At 39.9% G+C, this 25891-nt stretch overlaps 1 protein-coding gene across 1 annotated transcript; it reads left to right on the top strand.

Annotated features, from left to right (window-relative positions):
- Positions 1-11798: 11798 nt before the first annotated feature.
- On the top strand, positions 11799-25059 carry DIPK2A (divergent protein kinase domain 2A). The gene is made up of 3 exons (XM_042821109.1): positions 11799-12452; positions 20911-21214; positions 22159-25059. The coding sequence occupies exons 1-3, from the start codon at positions 11799-11801 to the stop codon at positions 22488-22490; spliced, it is 1290 nt and encodes a 429-aa protein (XP_042677043.1). The 3' UTR covers positions 22491-25059.
- Positions 25060-25891: the final 832 nt, after the last annotated feature.

Here is a 25891-nt window from a genome sequence, read left to right as displayed (position 1 = left end):
CTTTTCTTTTCTTTTCTTTTCTTTTCTTTTCTTTTCTTTTCTTTTCTTTTCTTTTCTTTTCTTTTCTTTTCTTTTCCAACTGGCAGTTTTCAAACATTTCTCTCTTGTTCTCTGGAAACTCTAGTTGCTATAGTGACACCTGATGATTACAGAGACAGTGACTACCTTTGTTAGAGCCTCAGTTGCTATAGCAATGACTGTTGGCTACGGGTTCAATGAAATCAGTACATGGTTCATGCCCTTTCACACAGCAATACAGCTTGTAAAAGCTTCTTTTAATTGTTATCCTCAGTAATGAGACTGTGAGCCACATTCTGTTCTAATTGAAGTCAGTGGGAGTTTTGCCATTAACTTCAGTGAGACCACAGTTTGGTTCTAAGCTCCCATGTGCATAAATAACAGAAGGAATCGACTTCCTGCAAAGGGATAAATCTGATTTGGTTTCACTCTATTAGTAGCATCTGAACACTGTACCAAAGCTTGGTTATCAGTGACTGCATTTTAATGAAGACTGAATTAAATAATAATCTATTTTAAGGAATACAGAAAAGGTCAATTCTGAGATTAAAAACAAAACATAATTCTCATTATTTCTTTGCAGTCTCCATGACTTTTTTGACATGATGGGAATGATCACTGAAGAATGTCTAAAAGCCAGCTTTGCCTTTGAGCTATTTTTCTTTTGTTTAAGGTATCCTGGAGATAATTTTAATGTTGTGGGAATGAAATTCAAGTACAAACTGAGATTAGAAAATGATACATCTAATGTGTCCTTGTGCTTAACATTTGTTTTGTAGGCTGTACCAAAATTATCATGTTATGACTGTTATAGTTACTGGTTCCTTTATCCAGAGGTCTTTTAAGGAACTCAATATTATTCTTCTGTTTATCCACTGTTTTTATGAAGCTATGGGAAGATCTGCTCTGATTATAGCTCAGAAGAACAGAAGTTCTTCCAATTGAAACCTTCAATAAGGTCTGAGTTATAGGCAAGATTACAAAATCTCTGATATTCTACATGCTCACAATAAAATCTCCAACATGCCCTCTTCAATAGCTTGTGCAAAATTAAATGAACAAAACCATAACACTGGATTCTGAAGGATGTCCTTATACATGTTTTCACCACAAACCTTGTGCTTGAGTTCAGTGACAGAATAATGACTAAGAATGGATAAAACATGTATGAAATGGCAACAAACATGTCTTCTTAGTATGGAAATGAGCTCATTTTAAGCATTTAGGAATACATGAAAAAAATTATGAAAGTAACTGACATACCTGCCATTGATCACGTTCTAAAAATCTAGGTCAAAGTGATTGTACTGGAATATTTAATTTGCTAAGGCACAAAAAAAAAAGGGGGGGGGGGGGGGGGGGAAGGAGGAAGGGAAACTGTTGAACCTAGATTTACATACTGTAGCTGCTTTGCTTGCCTAATCTCCTCTAGAGATCACAGCTTGAGTTCTTCCATGAAAAATGTTCTCTCCACCATGTCTGACAGTCTAAATCTGGCAACACTCTACCTGCTGAGTACAACCCTCCAGGTATACAGAAGATAGAAGGATAAGTCCTCAGCAGGTCTTTTTCATTATTTATTTTTGTAGCAGCAAAACCCAAAACTTTTGTGCATCCATGTACTCTGTAAGTCCAAACTGAAATTAATCAAACTGGTTTTGGAAGATAAGAAAATCTGTAGCTTCCTGGCCAGCAGGATTTTATTGGATTTGGAGATAAGTAGTAGTAAGTATTCAGTATTCTTCTTGCTATTGCTTTTAGGACTATAGAAAAATAGAATTTGAGTGTTTGAACTCTTCATATATTCCATATGCAAAAAAACAAGAGGTGCTCTTTGGGGTGTTAAATGGGATAAATTACATCATGAAACATATTGACCAAGTTGAGCTCAAGCTTAAAGGTTTTCTTTGTGACTCTGGCAGCAAAGCACAGAATCTTTTGTTTGAGTAGTTCTAAGTCTGTTTTTGCACATAGCATTTGTGGAGAGAGATATCTGTGGAGTGAGTGAGCAAAAAGCCAGTTAATGGACGTGAAGTCACCGTCCCTGGCAGTGTTCAAGAGGCATCTGGGTGAGAAACTACGAGATATGATTCAGTAGCTTGTGGTAGCAATGGTAATGGGAGGATGGTTGGACTAGATGATCTTGTAGGTCCTTTCCAACCTTGTGATTCTATGATTTTATGAAAGAAAATACATATTTTTTGTGTCTTATGATGGTAGTGGAAAGTAGCAAGAATATGCTAATAGCTGGTAATATAAAGGGTTGCATGTTCCCAGTGAAAAAGTCTCCTCCTAAAAAAAGTTCCCAAGTCTCCTCCTAAATCCCCCATGGAAATTGATTACTTGGAATTTCATAAATTAGATCTCACCTGAGAGCTCATTTTTTAGCAAATAAGTCAGCAAAATGTTTTAATACATTTCAGGTTACAGAAATCAGCATATCTCCAAAATGGAGAAATGTGGAGAAATGCACCTTTTTCTTTTTTTTTTTTTTGTAATAGTAGGTTACATAAATTTTCATATGCTTTTCAGTAGTACGTGGCATTTAAAGAGATATAATGAAAACTCGTGTTAAATTGAGTTGCTGTCACAGTAGGCAAATAGAGCAATATCTGCATGCCAAATGGGAAATGGCTTAATTTCTGTGTCCTTCCTTAACATTTTTACAGTTTTGATGATTATTTTGTAAAGGAAAATAGAATGATATTTGACACTGAAAGTAGTACCCAATCTGAGTCAATTCTTTTCACAAATTCAACATTTTAACAAATTGCTACATTGAATGATTAGCACCTGAAAGATGCTATCTGTGGAATGGTGAGAAACAACAAAAGTAGTGGATGAGCACAATAGACATAAGTACTCTGCTCACCAAAGATTATTGTTATTCTGCAACAGTTTGGATTTTTCTCTCTGTTAAATCTAAATCCAATGCAGATGCATTTGTTTTGCAGTTCATAAAGGTGATACTGCCACAAAAAGAAGCAATTCACTACTTGCAACTTGTGTTCTGCCAGTCCGCCCTGATTTATCACAAAAACCAATCCCATTTCAGATTTTTACATATTTACTTAGACATTTTAGGCTTCTGTTTCGGAAAATAGTAACTAAAATGATCAAATAGAGAATATGCTTTGTCCTGAGGAAGAACTGAAATTACTTTAAATTGTTCAAACATCTTCATGTAAGTGAGATAACATTTTCAAAAGGATTATAAATAATGGATTTGGTATCCACCATTCCCATCAGTGATGAGGAAAGGAGATGTATTTCTTACATAGAAGTAAAAAATATTTTAGTAAATAGTAACTCTCTGTTTTTTCTCTCACTCCTTTTCATACGATCCGCTCAGGATGAGCAAAAAACAACCACCAAAAAACAAACAAAAAGCCCCATAAAAAACAGAACCTTAAAAAGCAACAAAAAATATATAGTCAATGAAACCTTAAAAGAAAATGTCACAAGTCTCCTGAAATGAAGCAACAGTGAACCATTGCCATGTATATTTCCATCTTACTGTTTTTGAGATGTTGGACAGCATGTTTGAGCTAGCTCATGGCAGTGAGCTACCATATAAACCTGGTAGTTGGTCCCATTCCTCTTTCATGTAGAGGCAGTTTTCAGGACAGACATTCTGTCTGATAAGAAAACTCATAAAGAAAGGCAAATTCAGCTAACATGCAGAATCAAGGAAAAACTGAGCTCCCTACACTGAAACAGGAGCAAAGGTAGAATTTGGAGGAGAAAGCATAAGTCAAATCCCTATAAATTGAAAGAAAATATTGTCTGAAATCTCATGGGTGTTTGGAAGTCACTTCTCAAGATCTCCTCTGAGGTTTTTCTTTCCTCTTTAGACCTATCACGACTCGCTCAAGAGCTACAATGCTTTCTTCAGAGATTGATCTTTTTGGCAAGATAAACTCAAATTAAAAAAAAGTGTGATTATACAATTGATGAAGACTGATTATTTTAAAGCAGAAATCTGAGAGATGAGAATGCCCTTCTTCACTTTACAACACACTTGCTGTAGGTATGGTATCATTCGTACCATGCTGTGGTATATAGTATCATGTTGTGAGGCTTAATTTATTCATATTTCTGAAGGACTTTGGGGTCTTCAAATGGTTACCATACAAGTGTCCAGCAGTACTATTATGAACAAAAACCTCACACTAACTATAGACAAGATGCATATTTTCTTTCTACTCTGCCTTACATTTAAATTTCTATTACATAAAATCTATTTTTGTTTTCAATGTGCTGAAGTATGGAACAGACCTCATGAGCCTCCATTTTTAAGTAACTTCCACAATGTAAGCAGGTTTCAATTGGAGAATGGCATTTCTATAACTGCAGAATCACAGAAAGCTGAGATCTTGCCAGTAAGGAAGCCTAAGTATTAAAGGATTACAGTGGTATACTGAGAAATATCTGTTCAGATACGGTGCTTGTCACTCCTGCAAAACTATGACATATGTTTGGAGTCTTCTAGGTAATTAGAAAATCCCATCCTATAATTAATGCTTTGGATGTTGTTTCCTTTTGCTCTGTAAATCTGCAGTAGCAATTGCCTTTGCTTCAGTTTAAGACAGAGTACATAAATCAGATAGCTTTCTCTAATTTTTCAGAAGTGCTTATGCACCTCTACAGTATGAAATGGGTATTAACTCCACTGAATTATACTGTGTCATAAATAGATTGAATCAGAGTTCTCTACTGATTGCCACTGAATAGTGTACTGATGACAATAAAATCAACACTGTTTAGTGCCAGTAGAAAAAGTATGGAAAAATATGGTGGTTTCTCTTAGTGTGTATTCTTTAAAACTCCATTTAGTTTATCTGAATATGTGGTGCTGCTCTTGCTAGAAAACCTGCAGTCTTTTTTTCTTTGTAGCATTAATGTCTAGGAAACAAAACTTTCACAAGAGAAGCATTTTGTCAGAAACTTTAAAATTGATTCAAAGAAAAAAAGTGTCCCTGAATTGGTTTACTGTCCCTTCTCTTCTGCAGATGTAAGGCTGAATACTTGGTTTGTTTACAAATGAAAGAGTAATTTTATGCCATTCACCATCTGTGCAGCATCACAATATTATCACGCACTATAGCATCACTCAGAATGCTATGAAGTCAAAGTTGCAAAGGTTTGCATCTCTGCTTCTGTGCTGAGATATACTTGGAAACGCTTTAGCAGAACAACTGCATGATGCTTCATCCTGTTAGTGCATCGCTCATTAAAAGCAGATTCTCTTGGATGTGAGAAAATGATATCACAATTTGGCCCTGTAACGCTGAAATAAATCATCTGTTATCTATGGTATTACTCCATTAAATACCAATATAACATACAGTCACAGACGTCATTCCATTATTCTTGTTTTAATTCTGCTATGCTTCCAAATGTACTGTGAAGGATGGAAACTGCAGTACTAACTTTTCTAGCATGGAAATGTAACTAGATCTTTAAGTTTGGGAACATGAAACATTCACATCTGGCAACAGGGATTCAGATACCTACAGATAGGTTGCATAAATCTAACTGTGCTACTCAAAATTGGCAGGGCTTACACTTATGCTATCACTAGATCTGCAAAAGCAGAGTAGGCAAGCAACATTTATAAGGCTGCTTTGTGCCAGATTGCACACCATGTCAGAAAAATCTATTTGAGCGCTTGTGTCCTTGCATTATAACCAGCAGATTGTCACCCAGAGGAAAGTACAGAAAGTACGTAATTTAACTGACCTTGCCTGTGTAGAAATTGATTCAGATCAGAGGATGAAACTGTTGATGGTTTGACTTGGGGAAGCCACTTCCTTTTTTCTTTTCCATATGAGATGCATCAGCGATTCGTCAATTTCAACTGAAATGTGAATGATTTGTTTAGAAAGTGTCTAAATAGCATAGAAAGATGGCACAGCTCAGATTTAAAGACATTTCTGAAAATATTAGATAGGAGTACAGTAAATTGAATTTTATCCACTTTAAAAAATATATTTTTAAAAGAGGCCTATGGAACAGAAGCCCCAGTCACATATTCCTTACATATTCCTTACATAAACCTTCTGGAAAGATTGTCAGGGGAGGAAAACTACTTAATAACTATTGACTGTAATTAGTATAAAAATACTAAGATTAAAAATAAATAGATTTTCTGAAACTGGGTTACTGGAAAATATTTTTCTCTGTTGTATATGATGAAACAATATAGAAGGAACTTTGTTGTGTTATCATTTATGCATTAATTTCTCATGGCACAAAATCTTATGAAAGCTGTGGCTTTAGCTAATTCTCAACAACTCTAAGACTAACACTGATAAACTAAATAAATGTAACCCATAAATGGGTTTCATTGGACATTACGTGTGTTATTTCTGAAATGTTAATGTTAAACAATAAAATTGAAAAGAGAGACATTGTCATTTTTAATGTGTATACGCAGCAGCAATGAAAAGTGAGCAGCTGCTGTTGTGGATGATGGTTGCCATAGCAATACCTTGCCATAGTCACTGGGAGATTCATTTGTAATAATAGTGACTTTCATAAAGAAGAATGCAAAAGTTGCCAACTGCATTGATGTGGTTTCCTGCATTACAGATTTGCACTATTTATTATAAGATGGACAGTCACCACTGCAGGAATTTGGGAGAGTAAATTAGAGTTGGTTGTTGGGTTTTTTTTTCCAGGGATAGAACAGAATATCCTGAGTTGAAAGGGACCCATAAGGATTATTGAGTCCCATTCCTGGCTCCACACAAGACCACCCGTATCCAGTACATCATGAATGTTTTTGGCTACGAGAATGTTTGTTATATTTAAAATTCTACATTCTGTAAAAACAACCCTCAGAAAGGCGGCATTGCCCCAATCCCAACAGCTGAGCAGCACATACATCCTACTCAGTGCATCGGGAAACCGATTATCATTAACTCTGCAGGAAGCTTCCACAAATGCACAGCATGCCTGCAGAAGGGACTACAGCATGCAGAACGTTCAGGTAATCTCTAATTACTGCCAGCCCTCAGGTGCAGTATTCTCTCATTTAGAAATGAAATACTACACAGCATATCAGGACCTCCTGGTCTCTACAGTCCCCAGGCTCTCTGGATTATGAATCGCTGCCATCGAAACTTTCACACTGATCACACGTGACTCAGAACAATTCTGGGGAGCTTTACTCAGCAAGAATTTCTCAGCTCACAGTGTGACCACAGAGCAACCAGAAGCCTGGCTGTGCCCATAGCATCTCTCCCAGGATTGCTGCGCGGGCTCACCTGCTGATCACAGCAGTGATTTTGGTCAGACTTCACCCAAAAAATGATGCAGCAGGCCCACTGTGCTGCTGTAGCTGTGGCTCCAGGGCTATTTTCTCAGGCACTCCCTGCCCCGTGCAGAGGAAGGTTTCCTTTCTTGCAATCTGTGCAATTAATTATAAAACAATCATTTGGAATCATTAACTTCAGGATCAAAACAGTTCATTGATTCCAAGTTAATGGCCAATCAGTAATCTATAAATTTTGGTACAGTCTTATCAGGTTTTTTTGTGTATAAAACAACACAAAAGGAATACCTTTTGGAAGCAAATTTCCATGCTGTGAAAGTTCTGATCACTATTATTATAATATAAAACCTGCAAATTTATGAATGAATGGTAAACAGAAAGAAAAAGTAATAATACTTAAAAAACCCCTCAGAGTAATTTATCAAGTACTTATACATAGAACTAAATAAAATCAATCTATAAGTAAAGGTAGCAAAATTTCTGTACTGAAAGAAAAGGTCTTCTGTCTTTATGGAAAACTACTGTCCAACTGTTGTGCAAACTTTGAAGATTAAAACATTAAATAATTCTTTGTGAGGTTTTAAAATTCACATGAGAAAAAAATATATAAATAGACTTCACACAATAACACTCCAGCCTTCTTGTCCCACCACTATGAAGAACAATCTGCATGAAATCAGAGTGAAGATAGATGTTGACTTTTAAGGGAAAAAACAATGCACATCTTTGATTTATATTTGAAGATGTGAGGAAAGGAGAATTTAAGCATTCTTTTGTCGATTTTGTTGTTCAGGTTCAGTGCTGGAATCAGCAAATATGCATGTCGTGATGACAGAGCGCATTTGCTTGATGTTGATTCAGCAAAATAACTTCTAATGTTATTCAGCTGTTATAAGCATAATATTTACAAATTAAAAGGAAAAAGAAATTGAGGGAAAAATGCCAAGCTGCTCAAGGCAATAATTGTACAGAGCCAGTAATTGTGTTATGTTTCCACACGTACTGTGGTGTTATGTGCACAGATTTCAAGTCACTTCAAAATGTGCTGATTATTTATGGAAAAAGTAACCTTGTTGCTTATTTATCATTTTTGCTTGTACTCTAAGCAGGAATTAAAATTGCATTAAAACACCAGTTTACTGCAGTTGATTAAAGAAGGATATTCCCTCCCATCTCTCATAGAATAGATTACTGTAGAACACTTTTGGGGTAATATTTGTCCAGAATCACATGCTGATTTTATTTTGCTGTACTGTAAGCAGTTCAGAGCAATAAAATAATTTTTGATTCTGCTGAAAATAGAATACAGAACAGCAGTTATGCTACATATTCTCAGGCAGCTGTGAGCAGCATCCCTTTCTCTTGGTCTCTAAGAGAGCTGGAACAGATGGATGGATGGACGCATAGATTACACAACCTAATCATATATCCAGATTTCTTCAAATATGTACTTTTTTTTCTGACAAGAGATCAAATTTGAAAGATGCCTGAGGATATTGAATATAGATATCTGAAGGTATCCTCTAGGGGGGCAAAATACTCAGGAATTTCAGCCATTCCTCTGGCGCATGCTTCTGAATGACATCTGTGCAGTAAGTCTGAGGCACAGAATGGAAATAAGTGAACTCTGATTACGAATGTGCAGAATTTACAGTAGTTGTTCTTCCAGGCACATCTGTCAGACTTGTCTGGTTAAAAGTCACGATCATCCCTATTTTGAAAGCTGCAAGGTGGTTATGTGATTCAGTGTGGAAATGAATCAATAAAGAACAATTTAGAAAACACAATGGGACACTCCATATCCATTATCTGCAAGGATTTTGAGATAGCTGTCATTTTGGACAGCCGCTCATTCTGTAGTTTGAAGTAGAAGAACTCAGAATTAAGCACCCTAGTATGCCAGAGTCTGTTATCAGCCCTTTGCATAGAGTTGTTGGATTCCAAATAGCTTAAATTTGGGACAGTTGTTTGCTTTGTTCTTATAGAGAGAAAATGCTTGGATTTACCCAAGTCTTTCAAATCGCTCTGCTAGATACTTACTGAAAGTCCTCCTCATAGCCACACAGTCTGTGATTTCTGTGATACCTCTTGATGCATCTGAAAACAATGCGAACATATGATGTCTGCTCACATTAAAGGTCTATGCCTAACTTCAACCCAGCATTGTTATGGAAGACAATTAAAAAAAATACATATATGGAGCTAGCAATAACAGGTAACTGTTAGAATGACACTTCATAATGTGGAGCAGAGACCTTCCTACTGAGCTACTGCGAAGAGCTGTGTAACTACACTAACCTGCTGTGTCACAGAACTTCACACACTTGCTCTCTGCTGATGGTCTGTATTCTCATTCCAGCCACTGGAATCTGTGATGAATCACATTGTCATTTATAATGAAGCCTTCACAGAAAAGCTACTGTAGTTTATTTTAAACTTAGAAGAGTGAAGGCAACTCTAGAAAAACAGATCTTGAAATACATATATTATAGTGAATTATCTAGTCTTCTTTGCATTCCCCTGCAACTTGAAACAGATTCCCCTCCTGCCTTGAAATGGATCACTCACAAATCATGCTTTATAAGTTACAAGCTACATAGATCATTACTGAATAATTAGTTTTTCAACCAAGTGTTCTCCCTCCTTTGCTTTTTCTTACTTAATCTGCCTCAGCTTTTTCATTTTTCAGTCTCAAGCAAAACTTGTAATTCTGAATTACAGCTACACTGTATTAAAAAGGCAGCCTTCCTTTAGCTCTCAGAAAGACTCCTCCCAAACTCCCATGACTACCGTTGTACCTCGGAACAGGTTTTCCGAATTTTTTAGAAACGGCAGATTTATTTATGATTATTTGTATTTCGAAAAATGTTTTGATGTAGTAAGCACTAAAATGTTATTATTCAGAAGAATCGAGCTGTTTCACTACAACAGAGCACATGAGAAGTAAGAATCAAGTGAGTAAAGTAGAAAATAAATGTCAATTCATTATATTTATTCGTATCTGGATTTCTTTTTTATTTTTTATTTTTTATTTATTTACTTATTTATTTATTTTTGTGATGTAATAGATAAATTAGTAAAGAACTGGCACAGATTGCCCAGAGAAGATAAATGTCCCATCCCTGGAGACACTCAAGGTCAGGCTGGACGGGACACTGAGCACCTGATGGAGCTGTGGGTCTCTCTGTTCAGTGCAGGGAATTGGACCAGATGGCATTTAAGTGTCCTTTCCTGCAACAGCATTTCACAAGACTGGGCATGCGATGGGTGTGACACACCCCACAGGCACACATGCACTGCAGATATTTAGCTTAGTGGCAAAATTTGTACACACGGACACCTGGAAGATGTTTTACACACATCAGTGTTTATAAACATCTGAAGTGGAGGAGTGAAATGGGGCCAGGCTCCTTTCAGTGGTGTTCAATGACAGCACAAGGGGCAATGGGCAAAAACTGGAACATGGTGAGGGTAATAGGGAAAGGAACAGGCTGCCCCGAGAGGTATGGATGCCTTCCTGTGTGACTTACCATAGGAAACCTGCTTCAGCAGGGATACAGATGGCAAAAGAGTACACAGTGTGATACTGCAAAAATACAAACGTACTTCCAATATTTACGTACTTAAATCATGGAAATGAAGTCACTGGAAAATAGCACTCCGCCACACTTTGCCAACGATCACATGTTCCATCCTGCGGCCCCAGCAACCCGAACCTCCGCGTGCGGTCCGCCATGCGTAAACCACAGCGTTCTGCCGCACGAACCTCTGCGCTCGCTCCCCCTCCGACAGCACCACCAGCCGGTGCCGCCCCTCAGGGCGAGGTCCCGGCCGGCAACCCGGGAGGGGCAGCGATCCCTGAGGCGCCGCTGAGCGGCAGCGACGAGCAACGGTGGGCGGGAACGGCGCGCGCCCTCTGCGTGCCGAAGGGCGGGCGCGGCGTCGCGGCCCTGCGAACCGCGCCGTTCCGGACAGGCTGTGCCCCAAAGGGAGATAGCAAGCGTCTCGCACTGGGACCGCAGCCGGAGGAGTCGATCCGCATGGCGGCCGCAGCGCCGACCCCTCGCCCCGACCCGGCCGGCGCAGAAGTGCGGTGGGGCGGGAGGGGGCAGACGGGAGGGTCGCTCGGCCCCGCCCCCGCCTCTACCTCGGCGCGCGCGCGGCCCCCGCGAGCCCCGCCTCCCGCCGTCAGCGAGAGCGCGCGAAGACGGGACGTCGCTCGCGGCCCCGGGTGGGCGGGGGCGGTGGCGGGAGGAGAACCGCGGCGGAGGCGGCTGTGGCGGGGCTCCTCCCTCGGGGGCGCGGCCTCGTTCGGGGGGCGTGGCCTCGCGGGCCGGCGGGCAGCTGGCACCTCCCCCTCTCCCCTCCCCTCCCCCGCCCGCCGTCCCCTCAGTAACTTGGCCGCCTTTTATCGGGCGGGCGCCGAGGCGCGGAGTTTAGTGGTGCCGGAGCCGCGGCGCGGAGGAAGGGAGGGCGGCGGGGGCCCGGCGCGGCCGGGACGATGCTGCGGCTGGTGTCGCTGAAGTTGGGGCGGCTGTACCGCTACGTGAAGCTGGCGGTGCTGGGCAGCCTGGCGGCGGCGCTGGTGCTGAACACGCACTCGCTACTGGCCTCGCTGCAGCGCAACGAGCTGGCGGAGCGGCGCTTCCTGCAGCTCAATAAGTGCCCGGCCTGCTGGGGCACCAGCTGGTGCCGCAAGTTCCTCAACGGGCAGCTGCGCCTGGAGAGCTGGGGCCGCCTGCGCCTCTTCGACTTCTTCAACGTGAAGAACGTGTACTTCGCGCGCTACGGGGAGCCCCGCGAGGGCAGCCGCCGCGTCGTGCTGAAGCGCCTGGGCTCGGCGCAGGAGCTGGCCGACATCGACGCCAAGATATGCCGGCGCGCCACCGGCAGGGGGCGCTGCGACCTGCTGCAGGCGCTGCACGCCACCGAGTTCGCCAGCCTGAACGGCGACGTGCGGCTGCTCACCCCCGACGCCGTGGAGGGCTGGTCCGACCTGGTGCACTGCCCCTCGCAGCGCCTGCTCGACCGCCTGGTGCGCCGCTACGCCGAGACCAAGGACTCGGGCAGCTTCCTGCTGCGCAACCTGAAGGACTCGGAGCGCATGCAGCTCCTCATCACCCTCGCCTTCAACCCCGAACCGCTGGTGCTGCAGGTGAGCGGCCGGCGGGCGGGAGCGCCTCGGGGCTTCGTCCTCCTCGTCGCCTCTCTGAGCGCGGGGCGGTGATGCGGGCCGCGCTTCGGGCGGCGGTTCGGCGGGGCCGGGGGTCGCCGGCGGCCGTGGGCTCTGCGTGCCTTAGTGCTCCTGTGCTCGCCTCGTGCGAAGCTGAGCCCTGCTGCCTTGTGTTCTTCTCGGAGCTGAATACGGATCTAGCGTTTCTGGCAGTCAAAATGTGTGTTTCCTAGCTGAAAGATGGAGCAGCAGAGGAGATAGCACTCACCTCTCAGCAGTTGTGCTTCCTGCGTTGTATATTTAAGAGCCCTGCTTACTTGCTGTTACACGGGCAATATATATGGACTTCAGTACATCATCTAAATTTTGCATTTCATTCATATTTTTAGGTCAAAGTTGACGATATAGCACTGCGCTCTGTGGCACACCCAGCTGTACGTACCTGCTCGTGGCTGGCAGCCTCCCCTTCCCTTATATTTTGGCTTAGAGCTCTGCCGACGATCTCCATGCCCGCCCTCGCTGCACACGTTGGGCTTGGAGCTGTGCTGTCTGCCTGCCGAGCTGTCCGTGCTTCTAACTGATGTATTCCAAAGAGAATATTTGCAAGTGTGTGTGAGAGCATCACTGTGTGTCTGCTGTTACACACACCCACTTTTTCCCTAGTGAGGAAGCCAAAAAACTTCCAGCGCCCAAGAAGCAGGGCTGCAGGTTCTGCCTCCAGCACCTTCATTTATTGGTTCATTTCTAAAGATGGCATTTATGAACTGTGCTTAATTAAAAATATATTTCAGGGTAGCATGTGCTCTTCCCTTTGGCCTATCTGCAGCGCTTGGTTTGTTTTTTTTCCCCCAATTCCCAGCTTGCTATTCAGGGCACAAAAGGCATAGTCTGGTAGCTGCTCCTAAGTGTAGTAAGGAAACTCCACTTTAAAAAGGGAAGTGTAAACTGTCTTGCTTTGCTGAGTGTATTTGGATGTGGTTTGGGAATCACATTGTTTTGGCTGCCTCATACAACTTAGGGTGTTTGAGCACATGTTCCAGCACAACGATCCTATACCTAGATGGCTGCAGAAAGCTTCTTTGTAAAGAGTCTCTTTCCTGCGAAAAGTCATCGTCTTCGTAATTTGCAGGGGCGGTGCAGTCCTTAGAGACCAAGTAGATGGCATAGTTGTGTCACTGACTGTTCAGGGCTGGGTCCCAGGCAGTGGGAAGCACTGGTTCGTTTATGTCAGCTCTTTACTAAATATAGATAAACCTTGAGGTTTTCAGGCAAATCAGCTGAAGAGATGAAAAACCTCTGCATGTGGAGCTTAAGGAGTGCTCTGCTCACCATTTGTCTTACTCAGAGTGCTGCTGAGAGCAGAGCAGGTCATATTGGTGGGAGGCAAGGCAATCCTTGCCAGTTCAGAGTGTGGTATGGTTCTGTTACCTCTAATCAAGTAAGAAGTGTTTTGTAGAGTGTTGGAAATGTTGATAGATGAGAGTATCCTGGAAAATGTTCTTGGGCAATGTCGGACCAGCTTTGTGTGTTGCAAAACTTGGTAAATTTAATGTATTCTGCAGAGGCACATTCAGCAGCTTTGATGATGGGTAATGAAGGTTTGAATGCCTTCCTTCAATCAGGAGTAAAGTATCTTACGCATGTAACCTGAATCAATTTTTCTCATTTATACCATACGTCACACAACTCCTTTTCCAGCCCCTGCCAGGGGAGCACATTATACACAACTCTGTTACGCAGCTTTTGTAACAGCAAGATGCAGTGCTCTGTATGAGAGGTTATTTTCCACAAGTGATAAATGACCGAGCAGTTTGCTTCCATTTATACATAAGATATGTGAAATGCTTCATGGCATACTTTCTGCATGATTGATGAAGGCAGATACTGGCATGGGAATGAGACCAGAGGCTTCTTCCAAAAGTCAGCTGCTTCCAAGAAAGCAAACCTGAGTGATATCTAGTGCTTTACAGTTTTGTTATTTAATTTTAGCACCAACCAGATAGGAGCAGACAGTGATTGAAAAGTCAGTTTACTTATCTGTCACAGCTAATAACTTAGGAATTTTTTCATCAGAAACTTTTTTAAAATGAAAGATTTTGAGCTGGAAGCCTAAAGTGTGGACCATGGTCGCTTCTGAGTGGCAATGCCTGCAGAACTGTGTGGTCGTAATTGGTGTAGAGCTTTTCCTGGAATAAGCTTGCAGTTGGGTCTGTAGCCTCACCTGATAGAAGAGCATGACGTTCTTCTGTTGGAAGGTGGTGGGCAGTAGTATGAAACATCGTAGTCCTGTGTGGATTACTTACTGCAGTCTTAAGATACGTTTTTTTTTTTTATGGCGTTCATGTTAATGTTTGTTAAGCAGCTGCATATATGTGTTCAGTGAAGAATAACCCACAGTTTGTCTTTCCTTAGTAGTAAGTTATTATTTCTTTACTTTTGTAGAATCTCACTAAATCTCACCTTTTTTTTTTTAATCGGAATTCACATTGAAATGAAATAAGCTATGTGTGAAGGGTTATTCATATAGTCTTTCAAAACGTACCATTACATAAACGTAAACATTGAGTTGATGCACTTGAAGCAGTAGTTGATGTAAATATGGACAACTTGTTCAGACAACAGAGAACCAAAAGTTGCTGTTGTTTGGATGCTGTGAGCAGGGAGCACGTGTTGTCTCACACATGAGCCCAGCAACAAGATCCTGAGTCCTGTGTGTAGAGGCAGAGGAGAGGAGAAAGGCAGAGAGTGCTTGGGAAACTGACTGTGCTGTAACTGCTGAGGTGGGAAATTGCTTCTAACTTAGAAAACTGTGTTTTCAGTAGAAATGGCTGTTTATTCAGTAAGGATGCGTGGCGAGTAGTGAAGGAAACTTTACTCTTCTGCTATCAAAACTGACCCATATGTCTTCATAACTGTGGCCCCAGTGCAGTTAGGACAGGTCCTGCAGTGCTGCAGCATGGCTAACGGGACAGTGGGTTCACTCTTTTTTTCAGAGGAATCTCACCCTATGCAAACTGTGCAGTTAAAAGTAAATAAAATGCTTGTGAGTCATGTGTGGGCTGTTCTTATTTTTTATTTATTTATTTATTTATTTTCTGGCCTTATATATTTACAGTTATAGAAGTTGGCTGTGAACTATAGGCAAAGTGCATTTCTGCAGCTTTTTCCCGGACTCTGCAATAGCAGTAGGTTATCTTCTGCAGTTCTGGTCTAACTGTTGCTGCAGTGCCATCCAGTTATAATGCCTGGTGCATTCCAGGCTTTTGTCATGACTGAATTTTGGTGCTTTTTTGACAGATACTTAGTATGTTAAATACCACGTGTGGCTTCAAGGCGCTTCTCTGTGCTGCTTTGTGCGTCTTATAGTGAACTTCCAAGCATCCAATTTATTTCTTGGCTCATACTGATGTTTTGACACAGTAGTGCTTAGTCTTTATTAGTAATAGATAGTATCACAGAATCATGAGGGTTGGAACAGACCACTAAGGTCGTGTGGTCCAGCCGTCATCCCACTCCCACCGTGCTGCTAGCTGAGTCCTTCAGTGCCACAAATGTGGACAGAAGCGCATTCAAATATGCTCAACCGCTGTGGGAACTTCAGATGAACATTAAATTATGTGGCATATAGTTGAGTAGTAAATAGTCTTCATTACACTCACTAGCATTCACAAATACATTTGAATCCAGAGCTTCTAAAATGCAAATCATGCATGGCATGACAGTAGAAAGCATCTGTTTCTTAGACTGCTTTTTGACCTTCTTTAGGTCTGAGAAGTCGCATTGTGCAGTCTGATCTCCAGGTCTGCGTGGCTTCAGGGCTGTACTTATTTGCCTTGGTGACTAATACGAGCCCTACTTCTGTTTACACTGCAAAATCAACAGCATTTTGTGAGAGAGAACTAATTCTTTTCCTTTAGAGGAGTGGCACGTTACTCTGGTGGCTGTACCAGCTCATACCTGGGCAGGTTTGGCTCAGTGAGATAATTCTAGCCAAGGTGTTACGGAGAGGTCCTTTGCCATCAGGATCTTCAGAGTAATGGCAAGCAGGAATCAGACTCCCCACTGTATTGCATATTTGCATCTCTTCTATTAATTTGGTCATCTTTAAGGTGTAGCTCTCTGTGTACATACTCTGTTGTTTTTTTTTAAACACGAAACTAAACTTTATATAAAAGTGAGTGGTGATGTACGGTGTCTTTTAGAGCACTCCTGAAAATGAAAAGCTGTATTTTTTAATGCTAAAGTAGAAAAACAGCTCAAGGTCTCAATTGTCACAAACTGTTTTGGCTTTTTTTTTTTTTTTTTTTTTTTTTTTTTTTTTTTAGACTTATTTATTAAAGTGAATTATATGCTTGATTATGATAAACTGTTATTCTTTCATGTGTGTAATTCAGTGAGGCTTTGTGTTATTGCAGACTAAAGTGGGCCTTGTTGGCCTCAAGCTGCTGAGCCTTTGCTGCAGGCCCCAGTTCACAGTGCTGTGTTCAAAGCAGTGGCGCAGTTGCATGTCGTCTTGTGCGTAGACACATGGAAGCGAGGCAGACAAATGCATTAACAGTGTGTTTTATTCTGCAGTGAAATGATGGATTCACCGTATTAATCCTTAAGATTTCTTCCTAGACTACAGCTTTTTTTTTTTTTTGCTTGTTCTTTTTTTAAAGACATGAGAGCAATACTTTCTTTGAGGGACAAAGTGCCCTTTGTTCCTTTGGCAGGGCTTGCTCAGTTTTGCTTGGTGAGATGTAACTATTCAGGGCATGGAAAAAACTTTTTGATGTGTGTCATTGGGAATGAAGGCGTCAGGAGTTTTGTTGTATTTACTGTTTGCCATCTCTCTGTTAGAAAATTATTCACTTTGCTGTATGAAGAGCAAGATGACAGTTTTAATGAGGGAGAACTATTAAGCTGCTTGTTGTAGGTTTTCATTTACAGCGCTGTATTTTTAAACGCTGGGATGGAACTGTGGTTTTCCCAGCGTTTACCTGTATATTCAAAGATGTCAGCGGGTGCATTGGAGTTGTAGATTAATTTATCAGGTAGCAGCTTCTTGTGAGCAAGAGCATATGTAATCTTAATTGTCAAATGCAGTTTTCTATGTGTTCAAGTACAATGTGACCTAATCAAATATTTACGCTACTAGCAGCTTGAGAACTGAAGTAAAATCTATGTTGTCTGCAACTGTACCCAAGTGTGGGATTTCTGGCTGCTGTGTATTATTCTTGTTTCTCAGTGCTTCTTGTTCATGGAAACAGCATTTAACAACCGTACAGTTCTGTGTTTGCATCTTACTGGCTTTCAGAAGGGTAATACATCTTTAAAAAAAGAAAAAAGGTAGCTACGATCTTCAGCAGAAATGTGCTACTTCATTTTTTAAAGCATGAAAAGTTAAACATCTCTACTTAGAAAACAGCAGGTCTATTCTTCATTGATATTCTTGTCAAATTCATGGAGTGAATATAAAAGTACTGAATGGGGCACTTGTACATATTTTTATCCCCTTCTTCGGCTACTGGCCTGGGTAATGAAGTGTAGATGTGGCTGTTGTGTGCCAGTTGGAGGGGAGCCAAAGCAGAGATGTTGTTTGTACATGTGCAGATGTTGGCAGGATTCCCTGTACTTCTGATGTCAAAAGATCTTTTTGTTGCCACAGAGTTGCAAATACATCTGTGTAGCAGTATGGCGTGTGGTATTGTTTGGGAAGCTTATTTCAAAATAATTAAAACTCCTCCAAGAATTTCTTCTGTGAGATGAAATTTAGCGTATGCAACACAGGAAGCATAGTAGATATGTTTTGAAGGTAAGTGTACCTATGTGGATAATGCTGTACTTCTGAAATCTGTTTAATCCATTACATAAATCCCTGCTACTGGTAGGAAGTAGTCCTCTAGCTCTTCCTCTCTTCTGCACCTGGCCATTCAGGCCTGCCTGCATCTGTTTTTCAGTAGTAGTGTGATGTCATGAGCTGGATCTGGCTACTGGTCCAACTCAGCATCAGCCCAGCAAGTACCAGCTACACTGCTTTCCTCAGAAAGCAAAGAAGGGGTTTGAAGTGACTGTACTTGATGCAACTGGGAGGAATATGCAAAAAATTTCCTTTGGATGGAGATGTGCCCTTTGCCATGATCAGCTCGTGGTGATTGAACTTGGATTTGGGAAGAGAGGCAAAAGCAAACAGCAAGACTGGAATATAGGAGAGGAGAAGGGTAGAAGAAAAGGAGGAGAGTGGTCCAAAATCGAACCTGAATAAAAAGACTTGGATACAGTTGCTGTAGCGGTTGAACTTACTGTGTTGAGTGCTGCTAAAATGGAACAACATGAACATTGTGTTGGGTTAAATCACTTAAACTTGTGTTGATCAGAGAAGCAGGTCAGTTTTCTCCAATTCAGGGTACAAATCTGTTTTTATAAAAGTAGTCTACGGATAGTAGACTTGCATGCTTGCAGGATGAATAACGCAGGTTTGGGCCTTCTTGATCCTAAGCTATCAGGACTTTTCCTGGTTTATACAAGCAGTCAGTATTTAGAATTTGCTGTCTTGCCACCTGATCCCACTCACTGGAAGGAAAAACTCACAGGGAATTTCCTACAGGTTATCGATTAGCACCAACTTCTTGTGGCTTCTTTTTGAGTGAGTTCCTTTGTAAGCAGTTCCGTGGTGGACAACACCTGTTTGTATTGCTATACAATATAAAGATGCATTGGGGCTTGTTTTGATCCAGGACTGAATATAGTAATGATAAAAGTACACAAAGTGTTGTTTTGAAGGCATTTCTTGGTATGCATTTTCATTATATTGCTTTGTGGAATAAGAAAGGAGGTATTTACTTGTGGGGAAGTTACTATTTTTGGTGGGTTTTTTTTTTGTTTTTTTATTTTTTTTTTAAACCACAAAACAAATCCATTCTTCTCATGACACTCAACAGAGTGTCACTTGATTTGCCTTGAACTGGTGAGTGTTTGCATGTAACTTGCCACTGTCGTGAATTTCCCTGAAGCTGCAGATGAAAAGCTGAAGACTGGATAATGTCACCGTTATTGCATAGCAGATTCAGTAAGTGAGAGAGGTTTAATTCTGCTCAATTACATGTTGTTACAGTTTGAAAGCAACCATACTAGCTTTGAACATATCAGATTAGTTCTGTAGCATCCTCAGGGCTCTTCATGACTAGGTTTATCTCTGTGAGTAGCGCAAGTGGTCAGAACAGAGCAGAAGTCCAGATACAGGCTTTCAGCCTATTCTGTTACTAACGTGGATTCGATGTCCTTTTGAGCAAATAAGAAAGAGCTGTCTTAAAGATTTTTTTGTGATATGTAAGTGTTCAAAGGCAGAATAAAAGTACTTCATTGTAATGGTAAATAGTTCTTCTAAAATTGTCTTCTGTAATTGCCATTGCAGTTGCAGAAGTTGACAAAATAGGTGAAGAATAAATCTTAATCATGGTTTTAATATATTTTTTTTTTAATGTGTACCATAGATACGAGATTGACCACAGAAATTTCCATGAAAATTCTGTGGAAGAAATCTTGAGCCTGTGGGCACACAGTACAATTTCTAAATATTTGAAATTAGTGTATGTTCTATTCTTAAAGAAGTCCTGAGTGCACGGCATTTAACATTGAACTTAGTATTTATGTGTTTTTTTCTGATCCGTAATACAGAGGATATCTTTTAAACACTAGTCGGCTTACACTGAAGCTTTAGGGCACATTCAGCACAACTGAAACATGAAAATACACGGTCTTTTTATTACTGTTAGTGCGTAATGGCTGTTTTTTGTATTAACCTCAAGAAAGTTACTAATGGAGACTTCTTATTTTTGATATCATTTTATGTGGTTTTGTGTAATACACAGAGTATACATGTAGGAATTAAGAGGTAGATTGTTAAGGCTGCTAGAGGTGTAAAACCCTAATCTTTCTTTTATACCTTAATCTGTTCTGTAATCCTTCCTGTGAAATCTTCAAGTGAGAGGATCCTCAGAGGAAATCCAATCAACTGGGGAAAATGGGAAGAGGGGAAGAGCAGAAACGGCGAGATGCACTTTGTTTATTCTACTAAGTTATTAAAAAGAAAAGTTGTAATTAAAAACATTAGAAGCAAAATGATATTTTCAGGGAGTGTACTTCTACAGTGGACGTAGATCAAGCGTTAAAGATGCTTGGTGGAAGAATGTGTACAGAGGCCTATGTAAAAAAATTTGATGTTTTGTCAGGTCTTCCAAAGCTTTTCTCTCTAACAGTCTAGCAATGTTTCTTGCTCAAATATATTTTTGTCATGTTTTTTTCTTTCCCTTGAAAACCTAGAAGTATGTGGAAATGAATTTATTGCTAGTGTTATTGGTCATTCACAGGTATCTCTTCTAGATTTGATCAAACAGCCTGTTAAAGTATAAGCTGTTTTGTATTAATGAAAATTTCAAAAATATCTTTTTATGTCTAGAGTTTCCCATCTGATGAGGGTTGGCCATTCGCAAAGTACTTAGGAGCGTGTGGAAGAATGGTGGCTGTCAATTATGTTGGAGAAGAGCTGTGGAGCTATTTTAATGCACCATGGGAGAAACGAGTGGATCTGGCCTGGCAGTTAATGGAAATAGCTGAGCAGCTGACAAATAACGACTTTGAATTTGCACTCTACCTCCTTGATGTCAGCTTTGACAACTTTGCAGTTGGACCAAGAGATGGGAAAGTCATCATTGTGGATGCAGAAAATGTTCTGGTAGCAGACAAAAGGTTAATCAGACAGAGTAAGTTTTTCTTTTATTTTTCTCTCCCCTTACTTCACCCACCTCCATGTTTTTTTTCTTTTTTCTCTGAGTGCAATATTATTTGTACATGCTTTAAAAAAAAAAAAAAAAAGCTAGCTTTACAAGTAGATTACAAATCAGTAAATTAGCTTTCTTCAACAGTTATGTTACTAATTAGCTTGACCAGTTGTTCAATGTTACGAAGCTTTGAGTTTATCTGAAGTTAATTGACATGCTCTACTTTTAGCCTGCTTCTATTTCAGTTGTTCATGTAGGTGCTCTGTAAAAATGGAATTGAAGAACTGGGTAATCTGAGTTTTAATGCTCTTTCCAAATTTGAATAGTGAAAACTTGTTCATCTTTGTGTTGACTGTAAAAGCTCAAAGCCGCAGCAGCAGCAGATGTTTGACAAAGTGGCACTGCGTGAGGTTTTTGCTGCTTTTGAGCTTGTAGGGAAAACTTTGTGAAACTAAGGGCTGGAGACACTGAATATGAAACTCTAGGCTCTGAAAAGCTTATGGCAGTAATCCGAGTGATTTTACTTTTGCTTTGGGTATTTTGGGGTTGCCTTCCTTGTTTTTTGTTTTTTGTTGTTTTTTTTTTTACTCTTATCCCTCTGGGTTTGCAACTGGATTTCTTATTACACGTTTTCAGAGAGCTTACATAAAAATTGTCTGAATCCGTCAAGAAAACATTTTTATGTATTGAACACAGTACATTTATTTCAGAATTCATGACCACACAAACATACTTTCCTTTTTTTTTCCCCTCTCTCCACTTAATATTAGGTGAGACCTAACTTTTGTAGCATGCCTGAATTGCTCAGTCACAGAGATGGCCAAATGAACAATGAAAAAGCTGATGGTACACATGTATTATGCTCCGGGTGCTTTCTTTCCTCCTCTCACTTTTTATATTTTTTTAACTGTCTCCTTATTTCACAGATAAACCTGAAAACTGGGATGTATGGTATGAAAGCAAATTTGATGACTGCGATAAAGAAGCTTGTCTGTCCTTCTCGAAAGAGATTCTTTGCACTCGTGTCACTGTGGACCACAATTACTATGCTATTTGTCAGAACCTTTTATCAAGACATGCCACATGGCGTGGCACTTCTGGAGGACTACTTCACGACCCCCCAGCTGACATTGCCAAAGATGGGCGGCTCGAGGCCTTGCTGGATGAGTGTGCCAACCCAAAGAAGCGATACGGCAGATTCCAAGCAGCGAAGGAGCTGCGTGAATACCTTGCACAACTCAGTAACAATGTGAGGTAGTCCACGATGAAAATCTGCAACACTGGCTAAAACACTATTGCAGAGACACGTGCAGTGAAGTCTTGAACTTGTGCGTTCAAAAGAGAAAATGAAGAAGTGAAACTAACTTATCGGTTTTCTAAATACCACAGATTTTGTGGTATTGTAATGTTCCTTTGCAAACAGACAAGGTACTTACTGAATTAAAACTTGAGCTACTATTGACTTTTCTCCTAAGCTGTTTAAAAGGGAGTAGGTCAAAAAAGACTGTGATAGTTTAATTGACAGCTTGTGTGTCAAAGGGTACTTTACATAAAACTGCATTAGTATCACAGTTTTGTGAAACTGATGTTCTTACTTGGAAAGTCAAGTTAGACCGGCCTGTTTTAAAGGCCTATTTCCTGACACGGTCTCATTTTTGTGTTCTGTTGTGTTGGTTTTTTTAAACACCCTGAAGTGGCATTTACTTACAGGTAAATATAACTGCCTGCATTGTTTCAAGTTTAACAGGCTTTCATGTTAATGCTGTGCAGTACATTCCTACTGTGAGTGCAGGATACCCATGTTTACTGTCTAATTTTAGAGGGTTTTACACTGTAGTTTATTATGCTTAGATTTTTTTTTTTAAGGTTACTTTAAACACAGATGTCATTTGAATTAACACTTGTTTGATGTCTTTTGTAGTTCTGCCATTTGAGATTTCACTTCATGTAATTACTGTACAAAATCTTTATCCTTAATACCAGTACATTCATGTGACTGTTCTTCAGAAAATCACAGTGTGAGCAAACCTTCATTTAACAGACATTCTTTGAGAATTAAGGAAAGATTAATATAAAAAAAAAAATCTGTGCTAATTGGAATTGGGGATAGAACTTGAATAAAAATAAAAATTTGCTACTCCAGAGTAGTTGAGCAAAAGCCAAAGAAAATGCTTTTGCCTGTCCATTCCTAACCTAATTGTAAGGGAAAAAAATGCTACCCTGAAGCTAATAATTCTTAAAACTCAAATTCCCATGTCCCTTCCATACTGTTTGAAGAGCTTCTAAAACTCTGTGCTTACACTAGAAGAAAACCCTCATTTGAATAAAAATGTGCAGAAAGTTAGCAATTTGCTTCACATCGTTACCAACTCTGTTCAATTCGAGTGTAGTGAAGTTTACTGGATATTCATCTTTTGGTTTACCAGCTGAGTTGATTAAGCAACATCCACTCTAGACATACTTTCTTGAACTAAGTTTGTCTATTTCCAGTGCAGTTAAAACTAATGAAGTATGTAAATCTGAAGTTGCTCTGATAAATCAGTGTTGTTGTTATAAAAACCTCACATCCTGCTACAAGATCTTACTTCAAAGCTTGCTTTTCCGTTTATTACTTGATCATAATTTTTATTTTTATTTTTTTTTTACTACTACAATGCATCATTTTCCTGAAGTCATATTCACAAAACATTGCTCTTAAGAAAACATACGCATGTTACTTCTGGTAACAGTAATGAAGAGAACTAACATTTCTTAAGTGTGTGTGTAAAACAATGTTTCATGCAAGCTAAAAATTCTGAGCAAGATTGTATGTATGGTGATTTTTCAAGAGCCAAGTCAGTGTGCTGTTCATACTGCATCAGAAGACTGATAGAAATTGTTGCTTTACCAAATTGCTGCAAGTGCAGAGTGAGGGGAACAGCAAGCTCATGGGTCCTTCTTTCTCAAAGCTTAAGAATTCTTGTCGTCTAAAGATGCAGAATGCTTTTGATTTCTTAGATGACTATTAAGGACATGTTAGCATTTTGAATTCTCACTTTAAATCATCTTTGCTTATATAGTCTAATTTCCTCCCTAGCTCTTGTCTTAATTGTTTTCTGAAGTTGGAAGGACCAATGCAAGTTCTGGTCTTTCATTTCTGTCCTCCATTTAAAGTCTGTTTTACATACTTGCTATGACGTAAGCTGTCAGAGCATTCGTATAATTTTTTATCATAAAATCCTCTCATTTGAGGAAGCTAGACTAGCATTAGGTAATACTACACTACCATAAAAGCCTTGACTTATCACTGAAGTTGATTTTATTTTTTTTTTTTAATTTTTATTAAACCATCCACCACATTTCCCAATGAGAGAGTGGAGTATGACTGTTCAAGTTTTAAAACACTACCAGCTCTGGTTACTACTTGAGGCAGTTCTATCACTGCTAGAATGTCCTGTCAGCTTTGTTTTGAGATTTAGTTCCCTCGGAAACAAGTCAATAAAATAGATTATAAAAGGAATTTGGAACTTAAAAGAGGAGGGGAAAAAATATACTACAGGGAAAACATTGTGGAGAGCAATAAATTTTGGTCAGTTTGCACCTATCAGATATTTATTGTACAATAACAATTTATATTTTTAGTCATTGCCCATTATTGATGAGCACGGTGAAATATTTTTGAATGAGGTGTTTGGGGTTTGTATGTGCATTACGGTTGTCCTTTTGTACTGTAAGTTACTGTTTGATTGGAATATTTTATCAAAACTGTTTCCCTGTGCCTTTATATTACAAGAAAGTTGTTTCTGCAACTTCTAAGGATATTAATAAAGAATACTTTAAGAACCTCATCTCAGATGCTCATTTTCAGGTTTGTCAGACTTTCTTTTTTTAAAATTGACTTAATCCAGGCTGTACTGAAATAGACAAAGCACTCGTTCTTTGTGGTGTTGTGGAATGCTTCCTGGTCGTCAGTGACAGCAGCTAGGAGCATCATTCTCCCGCTCCCTACCCTTCTAGCAGACTGTTTGACTGAAAGCATAAATGATCTGTCAGAAATGCTTTCCTTTATAAGGTTATTGTAAGTTGGACTCATTTTCTTGGAAACAACCTGATAAGCTGTACCCTCCTGTTTTATGGAATGAAAGATTGAATATTTTCATATTTAGTTGGTATCTTCCCTCTTTTTTTGAGGAACTTTATTTTTCCTTGCCTTTGGAGCAGTTTGTATTGCCACTGACGTTGCCTTTTCAGAAGAATATTTTACCAGCTAATATAATATAAACACATAATTACTTTTGATGCTACTGATTTATTTATTCTGGATTTTTTTCATAAAGCATTTGCATTTGAAACTAACACCTGCAGCAATACTATTCTCTTTTGAATTTGTGTCTATAAATAATACGAACCCTCAAAAATACTTGAGGTTTTGATTTTGGTTGCAGTCCTCCTGTCTCTAATCTCAATTTGCTGGTTTGCAGTTCTTGAAAACTTGTGAATTTTCCAGCTCAGTCAAGATCGTTAAATGTTAAGAAGAAACGAGCATGAACAAGTGCTGCTTCTTTTCCTTCCAACAGTTTCCAGAATATAATATAGATTAATCCTGCTTGCCTTGAACTTCAAGTCATGGTATTTTCTTACTAGATACTTCTTCATCATGTAGGAGTTGAGAGGAACCTC

The sequence above is a fragment of the Centrocercus urophasianus genome, unplaced genomic scaffold, assembly GCF_019232065.1.
Source record: "Centrocercus urophasianus isolate 14NV4802_14NV808 unplaced genomic scaffold, USGS_Curo_1.0 seq_19, whole genome shotgun sequence".
NCBI classification, from domain to species: domain Eukaryota; kingdom Metazoa; phylum Chordata; class Aves; order Galliformes; family Phasianidae; genus Centrocercus; species Centrocercus urophasianus.
This window is presented reverse-complemented; position numbering and strand designations above follow the sequence as displayed.